This window comes from Trichechus manatus, unplaced genomic scaffold (genome assembly GCF_000243295.1).
Source record: "Trichechus manatus latirostris isolate Lorelei unplaced genomic scaffold, TriManLat1.0 scaffold00014, whole genome shotgun sequence".
Taxonomy (NCBI): Eukaryota; Metazoa; Chordata; class Mammalia; order Sirenia; family Trichechidae; genus Trichechus; species Trichechus manatus.
Genome location: NW_004443950.1, coordinates 2,385,478 through 2,400,828, shown reverse-complemented (window position 1 = coordinate 2,400,828; position 15,351 = coordinate 2,385,478). Strand labels below are relative to the sequence as shown.

General features: G+C 47.4%; 1 protein-coding gene across 1 annotated transcript in view; it reads right to left on the bottom strand.

The window, feature by feature from the left end:
* The window catches only part of TK2 (thymidine kinase 2), a 26,452-nt gene extending 14,787 nt beyond the window's left edge, over positions 1 to 11,665 (bottom strand). Inside the window, exons 1-6 of the mRNA XM_023726852.1 lie at positions 11,448 to 11,665; positions 10,456 to 10,493; positions 7,381 to 7,455; positions 6,081 to 6,134; positions 3,432 to 3,521; positions 1,407 to 1,480 (exon numbers count right to left, since the gene is read on the bottom strand). Of these exons, the coding sequence (XP_023582620.1) occupies positions 1,407 to 1,480; positions 3,432 to 3,521; positions 6,081 to 6,134; positions 7,381 to 7,455; positions 10,456 to 10,493; positions 11,448 to 11,568 (452 nt within the window). The 5' untranslated portion in view covers positions 11,569 to 11,665. The remainder of the gene's footprint in view (positions 1 to 1,406; positions 1,481 to 3,431; positions 3,522 to 6,080; positions 6,135 to 7,380; positions 7,456 to 10,455; positions 10,494 to 11,447) is intronic.
* Between the last annotated feature and the right edge of the window lie 3,686 nt (positions 11,666 to 15,351).

The following is a 15,351-nucleotide window of genomic DNA, read 5'->3' as shown; positions in this document are numbered from 1 at the left end:
ATTTTTTTTAATTTATATATATATGACCCCTAAAGTCTTCTTAAAACCAAACAAAAGCTTAACTAGTAAAAAATGTCTGCCTTGAGATTATACTCTTTCAAGAACCATCTATATGGGATCAAACTGACAACAGCAACTCAAAAGATTAGATAGGAACCTCTGGGGGCAGTCAGTTTATGTTAATGGGGGAGGAACAACCCAGAAAAGGAGGGTGAGGATAGTTGCACGACTTGAAGAATGTAATCAATGTCCCTGAGTTGTACATGTAGAAACTGCTGAATTGGTGTAATTTTGCTGTGTATATTCTCAACAACAACAACAAAATTTTTTTAAAAAATTTATAAGAAAAAAAAGAAGAACAAAGGGGCTCAACCCACCTAGACGGTGTGGTCAGGGTGTGGTCAGGGAGGGTCCAGGGAGTGCCGGGAGAAGAGGTGACATTTGAGACAGCTGCAGAGGAGAGGGAACCAGCAGATGGAGAGTGGAAGGAAGAGTGTCCTGCACTGCTATGAGGACCACCTCTGTGAGGGGATGTCGGCAGCACCCTGAAGCTCAAAGCTGGAAGAGGTAATAATACAGGAGGGGGGGGGAGGACCAGGCACACAGCTACCAACAAGGGGAGGGGTGCGCAAAAAGCAGAAACTTCAGACCCCAACCTGCAACCAGCTTCCCCCAAGACCCCTGAAAATCAGCAGCTAACCCAGCATAGAAATGGAAGGCCCCACGCCTCTGAGGCCTCGACACCGATGGGCCACCAGAGCCCCCCAACTCTGTAGAGATGACAGTCTGTTCCCATGAGGGCAGAGGCAGTTTTGAGTCAAAAACACAACAAACGTTATACACACTGTGACAGAATGGTTGCTCTAGTCACCCCGATTCTTCACCCTTCCTATACTGTCACCCTGTGCTATGTAACTTACAGACGCTTCCACTGCTGATGCTCAGCCCATGTGACCTGCTTTGGCCAATGAGATGCTAGCAAGCATGAAGCAGAGGCCTTAAAGAGTGCCCATGCATTTCCCCCTGCACTCTTGCCTCTCCCGCTACCATGAAAAGGGAACGCTCAGGCTAGCTAGCTGGTTCCAGAAGGATGATGAGAGGCAAGAGGAAGATGAGCCACCCAGTCAGCCCTGTCAAGGCCATCCAGACCAGTCAGCCCCCAGTCCTATGACTGAGCCCAGCCAAGGTCAGCAGCTGCCTGGCCAACCACCTAGACGCACGGCCATCAGCAGACAGCTGCTTGCCGCTGAGGTTTTGTGACAGTTTGTCACACAGCATTACTGTGGCAGTAAATAAGTGATACAGCATGGCAGGTACTCGATATCTGTCCATTGAATAAATAAGTCCCAATTTTATTTCTAAATATTTATGGTTTAATAGATTATTAATTGTGCAAACTTCGATACCTTCTATACAGGTTTTCTACAAAAACGTATCTTGCGCTGTGAATCGACCTCTCCATCAACCGTACAGGTGACGTCTAAAGGAAAACAAAAAGTGATTCACTAACTCAGGCAAAGAGGTCAGAAAGCCTTGAGAAGGGCTGTTACTCCCCTGCCTAAGGTCTTCGCTGAATACAAGAACTCAGAGGCCGAAGGGACGGTGAGGCAGTCACCAGAGAAGAACCCAGGTGTGACTGAAGTTCCGCTGTGTTCTTGCCTCCGACCTGGGCCCTAGCCATGCCCCGGACCTCAGTGGGCAGCACAGCAGTGCCCGGCTGAGGGCCCCGTAGCAGCTTCCTTCACAGGAGAGGTGATGCTCAACTGGAACATGGGTTTGGGAAAGTACTGGAAAAACTGCCAAGTGCTGCGCAGAGGCAAAGTGCGGTGATTGTTCCAGACCTAAATGTCCGTGTGGTGAATTTGCTTATGCGGAGGGATCTGTATGCCTGAGCTAGAGCCCCATGGATGCTGCAGTGCGGGCGAGGTTCTGGGGGTTCTGCCACTGTTGCCTGACGGTCTGGCCCACAAGGGGCCCTCAACTTTGCTGCCTCCCCACAGGGCCCCTGCAGAGATCACTGCAGCCCTTGTAAGCTGGGAAGAACTGTGCCCAAGAGGGAGGAGGAAGATGCTGGCAATGCCCCTCTCGGGCAGAGTACCAGACCGTCCACCAATGACCTTTCCCTTTGTCCACAGTGCACCTTTGGGAAGCAGGAGGGACCCTCGCTCTTGATACCGAGTGAGTAAACTCTGCCCTCCTCACTCAGCAGCCCAGGACACCCACCATGGGACCCGGGCCAGCAAACCAGAACTCTCCCTGCTCATCCATCTGTCCACCTGCTCTCTGTCCATACATCTTCCTTTCCGTTTTCCCACCCTCTCTTTACTTACGATTCTTGTGCTAGCTCCCCATTCATCCATCTCCCTCTTTCTGCTCATCTTTCTCAGTCTGTCCATCTCTCTTTCTCTCTACCTCCCTCATGGAGGAATACATTTACGTCCTATCTTAATTAGCCTTGCAGATATAGCAGATACAATTTAGGTTTGCAGCTGAGTGCCCCCTCAGGAAAAGTAGGGTGGGCAAAGGGGGAAAGAGGCAACTTCAGATCCTCTCACCTGTACTTTTTAGACAGAGATGTGGGGAGACAGAAATTTATATTCACCAAAAACGTTCAGCTTACATCTTGGCATTTTTAAACACACAGGTTTGTAGGACTATAGCTATAGTTGCAAGCACCCAGGCCCAATGGTTGTGCCAACGTAACTGGCTACAGACACAATTCATCTCCTTCATGAGCCAAAGCCTCTTAGGCTGTGCTTACAGTTTTGAACCACAGGTGCCAATCAGGATCCCCTCAGCCACCCTTTCTTCTAAGAGACCCTGCCCATTCACATCCCTGCTGGTGGAACGGGCCTAAGCAGCCATGTTTGTGCCCTGTTATCCTGCCCCTACACCTGACCCAAACTGAGCCAATCAGATTCTTTCTCTGAAGAATTTGTACTAACAGTCAGACCCTGTGAGCTCAGATGAGAGTTCTCAAACTTCCATGTGTATCAAATTCACCTGGAGGGCTTGATGAAACACAGGTTGCTGGGCCCCATCCCCAGAATTTCTGATTCAGCAGGTCTAGAGTAGGGCCAGAGACTTTGCATTTCTAACAAGTTCCCAGGTGCTGCTGCTGCTGCTGGTCCAGGGCCCACCCTTTGAGGAGAGCTGAGTCAAATGGCATTGGGCCCAGGAGTGGCAGAGTCATGAAGACTTGGGCTCAGGGCAGTATCACAGCAACCACTTGGCTAGCGGAGGTTAGTGAAGGCATGGAGGCTGGTCCTCAGTCACAGGGACAAGAGACCTTGGCCCCAGAGACAGAGAAGTCTGAGCCCACTGACAGCCAAGATGAGCTTCCTTGTGACACAGGTTTCCTTTCCTTACAATCACACACCCAACCAGAAGAAAAATTTTTTGAAGGTTGAAACTGAGCATCCAGAACATACCTGAGGACGAGTGTGCTGGTCCAGCATGGTGAGCTGCACATATGTCTGCAGTGTGAGGCCCCATCTAGAGGGGTCGCTGTACATCAGACCCTGCAGAAGGAGAACGCAGCCCTTTACCTCACAGTGGCATCTGCAGAACCCTGGTCTGTTTGGGCACTGACAGCCATCTCATGAAACCAGGGCTTCCAACTGGTTCATAGTGGTTGGAATCTCTGCTGAGAATTCCCATTTCTAACAAGTTCCCTGCTGAGAATTTACATTTCCACCCCAGATATACTGAATCAGGATCTGCATTTTAACAAGATCCCCAGGTGATTCTTATGTACTTGTTAGAAATGCAAATGCGTGAAACCTAGGGGCTAGGCTGGGGCGAGAGATGAATACAATATCGCAGGGCTCTCAGAACAGGACAGACAGAAGACAAGCACCAGAGCAATTACAGAACAGCCCAGCAACAGCTACAACAGAAGCCCACATAAAGTCCCTGGGAACATTCATTCAGTAGATGTTTACTGAGCCCCTGCAATCTGTTCCCTGCCCAGCAGCCAAAGTAAACCTGTTCAGCTAAATCAGTTAAACCTAAACCACTGCCCTGCTCAGAACTTTACAGGGGCTCCCCACTGTATTCAGAATGAAATCCAAAGCCCTCACCACACCCTACAGGGCCTAGAGAATCCCTTCCGTCTTCTCTGTCTCCTACCATTCTCCCTCCAGCTCAGTCAGCCTCCAGCCATGCAACACAAGCCTCCTCAGTGTGCCCCCAAACACACCCAGCATGATTCCACCTCAGGGCCTTTGTATTTGCTGTTCCTTCCGTCCTGACACTCTTCCTCCAGATTATCTGCATTCCTCACACCCTGGCTTTGTTTCGGTCTCTGCCCAGATGTCACTCATCAGAGCCACCTTCCCTGGCTATCCTATCTAAAATAAAAGCCCCCACCCCATCTCCCATAGATATCAGATCCAAAACACTTCATGCCCCTTATTCCACTTGCTAATTATCTTTTCTGTATTTTTGGCTTTTTTTTTTTTTTTTAATAATTCTTGGATTAACTAATGAAGCTCCAAGGCTCTGCATTGAAAAGTGCAGACCTCCTACCTGCAGGTGAAAGACAATCTCAAGGAAGGTTAGGAGAAACACTCCCTCTTGCCCCATAGCTGCAGAAACAGACCCCTCTCTGCATCAGAAAACCAATTCAGATCAAGTGATGTAGCGAGACCATTCACAAAAGTACCAATCTTGCTCTTCTGTGCAGAGTGAAAACTCTGTGTAAAGTTGTCTAATTCTGTTGTATTATTTATTATAAAACTCTCATTAGAAACGCTATTTGTACCGAGGATACTAGGACTTCTGAGACCATGACTCTGTTCTGTGAAATGTCACCTAAAACCCCTAACATCTGCAACTCTAGCTATCTTACTTAATAACCCAGCCCTGGCTCCTCCCCATTTTCTGGAGAATATAAATGTTTCTGAGGCTTCTTTATTGCACCCAAAGAGGATGAGTGGCATCCCATTCTTCTCCCAGAGGCAGAGAGGTGAAATTCATTTTAGGACTCCATGGATTCGTTGTTCACACAGACTCGAAGGTTTTGCCTTACATAACATTTTTTACCTGCCTTAGCCATCTTCATAGCTCTTATTACCACCTGACATATTATACATTTATTTGTCTTCTGCGTCCCCACACTGGACTCTTGGCGCCAGGAGAGCAGGGGCTTTGTGATGCTCACTGCTTCGTTCCCAGCATCTAGAACGGTGTCTGGCACATGCAATAAATATTCACTGAATGAATGAATAAATGAGCATCTACTATGTGCTAGGCAATGTGCTGTTCTAGCAAATAGTGGCAAATGAAAATGGACACAGTCTCTGTCCCTAACGGAACTCAGGGTCTAATGAACCACGCAAGGAAATACCACCTGTGTTGCTAGAAACAGGGGTGGGGGGCGGCACAGGCTTCAGAGTCCAAGGTTCAAGTCTAGATCTGTTATTAGCAGATGCATGGCCTTGGGGAACTTACGTGAGCTGCAGTTTCCTCACCTGAAAAATGAGACTCATAGTACCTGCGTCAGGGGCGGGAGCCCAGAGCCTACATCCTTTCTTACGCTTCCTCCTGCAGCACCCAGCTCTCTCCAGCATCCAGAGGCTTTGGAACCAGGAATGAGGAAGGGGACAGGCATAGTGCAGCCCCTGCTTGCTAAGTCCACCATTGGGAAAGCAGACAGGTAGCTTCAGGGTGAGCAAGAGGGCACCCTTGTCCTTGGATGTGCCAAGTACAACTCAAATCAGGGGTTTACCATGGACACTGGTTACTTGGAGATAGGTCCTGGGGGGCCAGGCCTGGGTTCTGACGGGCTTCTTCTAGGAGAGGGTGGGGGTGGAATGAGCAGCGGGAGATGGGCAGCCAAGGTTGGCCACCTGAGAGAGCAGACGGGAGGTCCTCCCACCCAGCCTCAGAGATCTTTGATCTCAGAACACCAACATGCCACCATTTTCCACTTGTCCCCTCCTCCTCCTCCAACTCAGCTAAGAGGGAGGAATATGCCCGGGCAGGATGGCAGATTGGGTTCAGACTCAGGCATCAGCACCACCTTTCTCAGCTGCTGAAGGGGAACTTGGTGGTTCATGCTGGAACAACCTGCTCACCAGAGGATTATGGCCACGGACATTTCTCCACTTGGGCACAGGCTCTGTCAACACCTGGAAGGAAAGAAAACAACAGGGAGCTGCTCCTTCTCAGGTCTGAGCTCTGTGAAAGTATGCAAGTGTTGAGAGAGAGAGACAGAGAATGAATCAAGATTTGGGCACCCAGGGAGGGCCAAACTGGTTGAGCAGATCCCTTTGCAGGGCTACAACCCCATCTAGACATGGCTTCCTCACGCAACTTCCAGAAATGACCTGAGGACATTCTATCCACCTCTGTAGGCAGGAATACGTGCATCCCACCTCTCTGGCTGCCCTGGGGGCTCCCCAAGGCCAGGCTGGTCCTTTCTATCCTTCTCTGAGTGTTTTGTCTCAGCCCCTAGCCCGTACTGCCCACCATGTCAGGCTGGGCAGGAAGGTGGGAGGAGCCAGGAGGTAAGCCAGACAGACCTGGGCTTGAAGCCCAGGTCCCCAATTGGGAGCTTTCCCATGAGGCTGTGCCTCGATGTCTACCCTCTGATCTTTGCACTGGGCACACTGGCAGCTAAGAGCCTATGTTTCTTTAGTAGCCTCCCTGTCTCCCTGGCTTGAGAGCCATTCTCTCCCTCTGGTCCCCTGTTTGAACTTTCAGATGACTGCCAACTTCTCCACCATCCTGCATCTCCTGAGACACAGATCAGGTCCTCTGACTGTGGGCAGGGCAGGCCTTTCACCTCCCCCGAACCCAGGCTGTGCAAGAGCCTTTCTGAGTGTAAGGACATGTGCTGGGAAGAATTTAAATGGTGTTCTTGAGGCCAAGATTTTGAGAGTACTCGGATCCATCTGTGGACCTTCAGAGTACACATTAGCAGGGCCATAGGACACAAAAGCCCAAAGAAAAGCAATGAACGGGACCCCAAGGAGTGCCCACACACATGCGTACTCTTCACACCTCTGTGCTTTTGCTGATGCTGTTCCTTCTGCCCAGTGTGCCCAACCAACCCCATGTCATATCAACTTTCACACTATATAGAAAACTCCTATACATCCTTCAAAATCCAGTTCAAATATCCCTCATCTGTGAATCACTCTCTGCCCCTCCCACCTCCACCCCGCTTCTTCTGGGTCTCTCAGAACTCTCTCTGTTCCTATCCCCTGAGGCAATATCTGCTACACCACTCAGATCCACCAGAGGCTGGGTCACAGGCAGCCTTGCTCCCTGGGCCCAGTTCACATTTTATTTCTATTGGATACGCCTGACCTACACCCTCTCTAAATTACTCCAAGCTTTTTAGGCTCCTTGGAACCCAGTGTGGGGCCATACCTCTAGGTCTGTGGTGCTGGAGAAGAACTCCAGGCATGTGGTCTTCCCACTTGCAATATTGCCCTCAACACAGATCTGGCAAAAGACAAATGTATGTTAGAACCAGAAATCACATGCCCAAGGGAACATCAGGGAATGATGTCTGGGGAAGGGCTCATGTGAACAGCATAACTGTTTCAGCCCAAGACTTCAATGTATAAAACAAAAATCATCCTCAGGAAACCCCCAGCGTCCCATTGTTAATAATATTAAACAAAAAGATGACCCTCAGTGGCAGGCTGAAGGCCCCCCACTGGTGGTTACCAGACCACTCCCCACCAGACCAGACCCTCCTAGAGCATGCATGGCTTGCCCACCCATCCTAGCCCGACCTTTCCCTAGCTGCCTCCATAACCAGAACTAACGTCTTTGAGGTCAGGAACCATGTATGTTATCTAGTACTTAACTCACTGCTTTGTGCTTTGTGCAGAATAAAGCACTCAGTCATTGATTAGAGAATATTAGGAAAGGAGAGGAAAAAAAGAGCCAGGACTTGGTTGAGCACCTTGGCGTAGGCCTGGCCCTAAGACAGGTGACCAACACCATGATTGCGTTTAACCTCTCCAGAACCTGAGAAGTGGGCCCTTACATTCCTGACAGAAGAGAAGAATGCACTAACAGGAAGGACTAAAGCAGGACAGCTTGAGCTTACAATCTGCTCACAATGACCATATCTGGTGGAGGGGTCCTATCACTAGTGGGAGGGGCCACAGACAGTCATCTGGGGTCTCTCTCCACCAAAAACCAGCAAGCGTCTCCTACAAATACCTCACTGTAGGGGAAAAAAGCATCCAAGACAGTGGTTCCCAGCCTTGGCTACATGTAGAATCACCTGGGAGGTTTCACACCTCTTTTCATCCAGGCCACAGCCCAGACTAATTAACCCACGATCTCTGAGGATGGCACGTAGTCATCCGTGTGCGTCAAAGCTCTCCAGGTGATTTCACGAGCAGGCAAGGTTGCACTCCACTGGTCTGCAGCAGGGTTTCTCAATGCGTAACCCAGACCCTCTGCTTCAGAATTCCAGAGGAGTTACACATGAGGATCCAGTAGCACGCAGCCCCTCTGATTCAGACTATGGGCTGGGCCTCAAACCTGCTGCCCGGCGACTCTGAGGTGGCTCTGCTCAGCTGGGCACTGCCAGGTGACACAGGCCAAGTGGTTTTGGCTCCAGCAGATCACAGGGCAGCTACCCCGCAGTAAGAAGACTGGCCTTGAGAACACACAGGGAACTGCTTGTCCTGCAGCACAGTGACCTGTTCCTTTACACCCAGGCTGGAGGTACCCAGAGCAACGCAGGTCACTTAAGTAACTTGCCCAAGGAGCCAGGGCTGGGAGGGAACAGTTGGAAATCACACCCGGGCCTGGCAGGCACTTCTCATGACCCCAATCAGGCCCTACATAAGACACTGGGTCACAGTGGGCCAGTCTCACCTCACCCCACCCAGCTCAGGCTACTGTAAAGGTTTCCTCCTGCCTTCATCCTAAAGGTACCCCAGAGGGCTCAACAATGACACTTCCAACAGACACCAGGCCACCCTCCAGTCCAGGTTCCTCTCAGCTACTGTTAGAACCCCAAACTACAAAATGAACTCAAGGAGTGTGCAAAAGGGCACAGACACCCCACTAGGGAGCTAACGAATTTGAGTTTTTGGTGTTTTAAAGGAAACAACTTTTCCTCTTTCTAGATATTAAAAAAAAACTCAATCTATACATCATTCTACAGATCCCCCCTCCCTTTGGATCATGCTTCACATATTTTAATCTTTTAATCTTGTTTTTGTGTTTTTTTTTATCTCTTACACAGTGAGTACTTTCCCAAGTCACTAAATGTTTTTCAAAAACATGATTTTGAGCAGCTGAATAATATTCTGTCATATAAGAGAAACCGTGACTTACTGAAATCCCTACTTCTGAATGTTAAGTTCTGTACAATTTTTTATTATAAAATCACGTTGTGATACCCATTTTTTTGATACTGTAAATACTACGGTGGTAAGCATCCCTGAACATAAATCTTTGTCATTGGCTGCAATTATTTCCCTTCAATAGATTTCTAGAAGTGTAATCACTGAGTCAAAGGATAAATGCATTTTAATGCTATGATGCTTGGTGCCAAATTACCCTCTAGAACGGTTGCCCCAATTCACATCCCCTTTAGCAAAATGAGTGTGTGCCTTATCCCACATCCTACTAACATCAGGTATAAAATAGCAAAACGAAACCAGCTGCCGTTGAGTCAATTCTAACTCTTGGTGACCCCATGTGTTGCAGAGTAGAACTGTGCTCAATAGGGTTTTCAAGGCTGTGACCTTTTGAAAGCAGATTGCCAGGCCTTTCTTCTGAGGTGCCTCTGGGTAGGTTCAGTCAATCTTTCAGTTAGTACTGGAGTGCTTAACTGTTTGTACCACCCAGGGACCCCAATATTGCATATCAAACCAAAAACCCATTGCTGTCGAGTCAATTCCGACTTATGGCAACCCCATGTGTTACAAAGTAGAATTGGGTATATCTTGTTCTAAATCTTTGCTAATTTTATTTAATTTTAATTTAATTTTTTTGCTAATTATTATTTAATTTTATTAGTATTAGCTCCTGTATATTCTATGTTTTGCAAACCTTGTAACACTGATTCTCTTAACAACCACATGAGGTATTACTTTCCCCTTTATACAGATGGGGAAACTGAGGCTCTAAGAGGTTAAGGGCTGTCCACCTCTAGTAAGAGTTGGGATTGGAACCCAGGTGTGTCTAACTCCAAAGCCTTTCTATCTCCATGCTTTAACAGCATCCTTTCATTGAGAGACGGTGAATGTGTTTCATGTTTATTAGCCATTAATAAATTCCCATAAGAAATACCTGTTCAGGTCCTTTGTTCATCGGAAAATATTAGTGACCTGTGCTTCTTTTTAACCCATCTTTGGGATTTATTTTTTTAAATCTGATTTCCAGTCCAATGAATGAATGGACCCTCTTCCCCCACAAAAAAAAAAATATTATCCTACACTGGAAAGTGCTCATAAAAGAGAGACTTACCACTGATTTTTTCTCTTTTTCATTTTCTCTATCTTTACCTACAAAAGAAATTGATGTTTAAACTTAGTTTCAAACAACCAATTCTTTTGCCCTGATTTGCGAAACCACCATAAAAATGGTCATTTTTATGCTTGCTCCTTGGCCTAAAGATGTTTTCCAAGACACCTGGGACTCTCCACGGACGGAAGGAGGCAGACTGCCCACTGCTCTATATGCCTGCCTGCATCCTGCTGCCATGTCTGGGACCCTACTGTGCTCAGCTTTTTTCACTTAGTATATTTCTCATTGTCCGCATGTTTTATATTTATGATGTCAACAGAAGTGTGTCCAGCAAATAAAAACGCTGTGTGGCCTCTACAAATAGCACACGGGGTAGGAGTGGGCAAGGGCACGGGCTTCGTGGGGACCAGGCTTCTGGCATCTTAGCCCATCCACCTACAGGTGCCTCTGAGAAGCCTCTGTACCACGCAAGGCCTAGGAACACCACAACTTCACTAGAACGGCTGCTTCCATTTCTGACTTGGCGGAGCCCGCACTCCTATAGGGTGTGGGAGGAGACAGACCTTAGGAACCTAAACTATCCACCACTGGCTCGCACCAGCATCAGCCGGGGATTGGTTAGATGCAGCTCCTGGCCTCCATTTTTCCCCAAAGCCTAAAGAATGGGACCCGAAATGGGTCGGCGACTGAACCCTGGGCGGCAGTGTTCAAAGCAGCCCCCGTCCGCGGGGAGCGGGAGAGGGTCTTTCTGCCCTTTAGAGCCCCTCTCCCCAGCCCAGAACAAGAGGCCGGGCATAAGCCCACTGTCCTGGCCCGCTGGCCCAGCTTGCGTCCAGGTACCAGCCAACGACCGCCCTCGCCCCCCGCGGCCGAGGGAGGCGAGTTGGGTTCGGGCGAGCCCAGGGGTGGGAAGTGAGGGGGCCGCAGGCGAGGGAAAAACGCGGGGGTCGCAGTAGTGAGCCAAAGAAGGCAGAAACAAAGAGACGAGTTACCCGGAGGCCCGGCCCGGCGCTGCGCCCCGCGCGGCCCGGGTCCCGGGGCGGGACTCCCGGGGCTAGATGGCCACACGCTGCGTACCGCCCGAGCAGCCCAGCTCTGCAGCGGCCGCAGCATCGTGGCCCGGGCAGATCCGGCGGGCCGGGTTTCCTTCCTGGGCGAGTCAGGGAAAACGCGGCCTGGCGCTAGCCGGGCCTCTGCGCGCCGCCCCGGTCCCCGCGCGGGCTCTTAAAGAGACCCCGCCGCATTTCACCCTCTCTCCGGAAAGGCAAAGAATTCAAGAGAGGCGTTCAGCTTTTGCAGATAGGACATCTCACCACTGGAATGCTGGCGGAATGAACCCCTAACTTGACAAAACTCAGGAACGGACGAATAATCCTACCAGCGACTGATTGGTTAATTAATTATTGTTGTTGGTGTTAGGTGCCATGAGTCGGTACCAACTCATAGCGACGCTGTGTACAACAGAACGAAACACTGCCCAGTCATGTGCCATCCTCACAATCATTGCTATCTGTGAGCCCACTGTAGCCCCTGTGTCGCCTTGAGGGTCTTCTCTTTTTCACTGCCCCTCTACTTTACCAAGCATGATGTCCTTCTCAAGGGGCTGGTCCCTCCTGATAACATGTCCAAAGTAATTGGGACAAAGTCTCGCCATCTTCCCTTCTAAGGACCATTCTTGCTGTACTTCTTTCAAGACAGATTTGTTACTTCTTCCAGCAGTCCATAGTATATTCAATATTCTTCGCCAACACTATAATTCAAAGTCATCAATTCTTATTCCGTCTTCCTTGTTCATTGTCCAGCTTTCCCATACATATGAGGCGACTGAAAATATAGTGACTTGGGTGAGGTGCACTTTAGTCCTCAAAGTCACATCTTTGCTTTTTAACACTTTAAAGAGGTCTTTGCAGCAGATTTGCCCAATGCAATGCATCATTTGATTTCTTGACAGCTGTTTCCACAGGCCTTGATTGTGGATCCAAGTAAAATGGAATTATTGACAACTTCAATATTTTCTCTGTTTATCATGATGTTGCTTATTGGTCCAGTTGTGAGAATTTTTGCTTTCTTTATGTTGAGGTGTAATCCATACTGAAGGCTGTAGTCTTTGATCTTCATCAGTAAGTGCTTCAAGTCCTCTCCACTTTCAGCAAGCAAGGTTGTGTCATCTACATATCACAGGTTGTTAATGAGTCGTTCTTCATATAGTCCAGCTTCTTGGATTATTTGCTCAGCATACAGATTGAATAAATATGGTGAAAGGATACAACCCTGACACACAACTTTTTGACTTTAAACCACGCAGTATCCCCCTGTTCTATTCGAATGGCTACCTCTTGGTCTATGTACAGGTTCTGCATGAGCACAAAGTGTTCTGGAATTCCCATTCTTCGAAATGTTATCCGTAATTTATTATGATCCACACGTTCAAATGCCTTTGCATAGTCAATAAAACACAGATAAACATCTTTCTGGTATTCTCTGCTTTAAGCCAAGATCCATCTGACGTCAGCAATGATATCCCTCATTCTACATCCTCTTCTGAATCTGGCTTGAATTTCTGGCAGTTTCCTGTCCATGTACTGCTGCAAACATTTTTTAATTATCTTCAGCAAAATTTTACTTGTGTCTGATACTAATGATATTGTTTGATAGTTTCTGCATTCTGTTGGATGACCTTTCTTTGGAATGGGCACAAATATGGATCTCTTCCATTTGGTTGGCCAGGTAGCTATCCTTCAAATTTCTTGTCATAGATGAGTGAGCCCTTCCATCATTGCATCCACTTGTTGAAACATCCCAGCTGGTATTCCATCAATTCCTGCAGCCTTGTTTTTCATCAATGCCTTGAGTGCAGCTTGGACTTCTACCTGCATTACAATCGGTTCTTGATCGTATGCTACCTCTGGAAATGGATGAATGTCAACCAATTTTTTTTGGTACATTGACTCTGTGTATTCCTTCCATGTTCTTTTGATGCTTCCTGCATTGCTCAACATTTTGCCCATAAAATCCTTCAGTGTTGCAACTTGAGGCTTAAATTTTTTGTTCAGTTCTTTCAGCTTGAGAAATGCGGAGCATGTTCTTCCTTTTTGGTTTTCTAATTCCAGGTCGTTGCACAATTCATTAAAATACTTTACTCTGTCTTCTCAAGCTACCCTTTGAAATCTCTGAATTCATCATTTCTTCCATTCGCTTTAGCTACTCTATGTTCAAGAGCAAATTTCAGAGTCTCTTCTGACATCCATTTTGGTCTTTTCTTTCTTTCCTATCTTTTTAATGACCTTTTGCTTTCTTCATGTATGATGTCCTTGATGTCATCCCACAACTCACCTGGTCTTTAGTCATTAGTGTTCAATATGTCAAATCTGTTCTTGAGATGGTCTCTAAATTTAGGTGGGTTATACTCAAAGCCCTACTTTGGCTCTCATGGACTTGTTTTAATTTTCTTCAGCTTCAACTTGAACTTGTATATGAGCAATTGATGGTCTGTTCTGCAGTCGGCCCGTGGCCTTGTTCTGACTGATGATACTAGCTTCTCCACCATCTCTTTTTACAGATGTAGTCGATTTGACTCCTGTGTATTCCATCTGGAGAGGTCCATGTGTACAGTCGCTGTTTATGTTGTTTAATAAGTGTATTTCCAACAAATAGGTCATTGGTCTTACAGAATTCTATCTTTCCGGCATTGTTTCTGTCACCAAGGCCATACTTTCCAACTATGGATCCTTCTTTGTTTCCAACTTTCGCATTCCATTCACCAGTAATTATCAATGCATCTTGATTGCATGTTTAATTTCAAACTGTAGAAGTTGGTAAAAATCTTCTATTTCTTAATTGTTGGCATTAGTGGTTGGTGAGTAAATTTGAATATTAATATTAACTGGTTTTCCTTGTAGGCATATGGATATTATCCTATTACTGACAGTATTGTACTTCAGGATAGGTCTTGAAGTTGTTCTTTTTGATGATGAATGCAACACCATTCCTCTTCAATTTGTCATTTCTGGCATAGTAAGCCTTATGATTGTCCAATTCAAAATGGCCAATACTAGTCTATTTCAGCTCACTAATGCCTAGGATATTGAAAATTGATGACTTCCAATTTTCCTAGACTCATACTTCATACATTCTGTGTTCCTATTATTAATGGATATTCGCAGCTGTTTCTTCTCATTTTGAGTCATTTCACATCAGCAAATGAAGGTCCCAAAAGCTTTACTCCATCCACGTCATTAAGGTCGACTCTACTTTGAGGAAGCAGCTCTTCCCCAGTAGTATTTTGAGTGCCTTCCAACCTGAGGGGCTCATCTTCCAGCACTGCAACGGACAATGTTCTGCTGTTATCCATAAGATTTTCACTGGCCAATTTTTTCAGAAGTAGATTGCCAGGTCCTTCTTCCCAGTCTGTCTTAGTCTGGAAGCTCCACTGAAAGCTGTCCACCATGGGTGACCCTGCTGGTATTTGAAATACCAGTGGCATAGCTTCCAGCATCACAGCAACATGCAAGCCACCACAGCATGACAAACTGACAAACAAGTGGTGGTGATTAATTACTAGAGATTACCTAATTGAGCACCTAGGAGTCCCTGGGTGACACAGATAGTGAAGAGCTCCACTACTAGCTGAAAGGTTGGTGGTTCGAAACCTACCCAGAGGTGCCTGGGAAGACAGGCCTGGCAATCTGCTTCTGTAAGGTCAGGGCCTTGAAAACTCTATGGAGCAGTTCTACTCTGCACGCATAGGGTTGCCATGAGTCGGAATCAACTCCACAGCAACCAGCAACAACAACTGAGCACCTACTCTTATCCAGGCACCTCACATACACAGTGTCATTTATTCCTCACCCCCTCCCCCCAACAACTCTGAAGGTAGATATTGTCACACCCATTCTC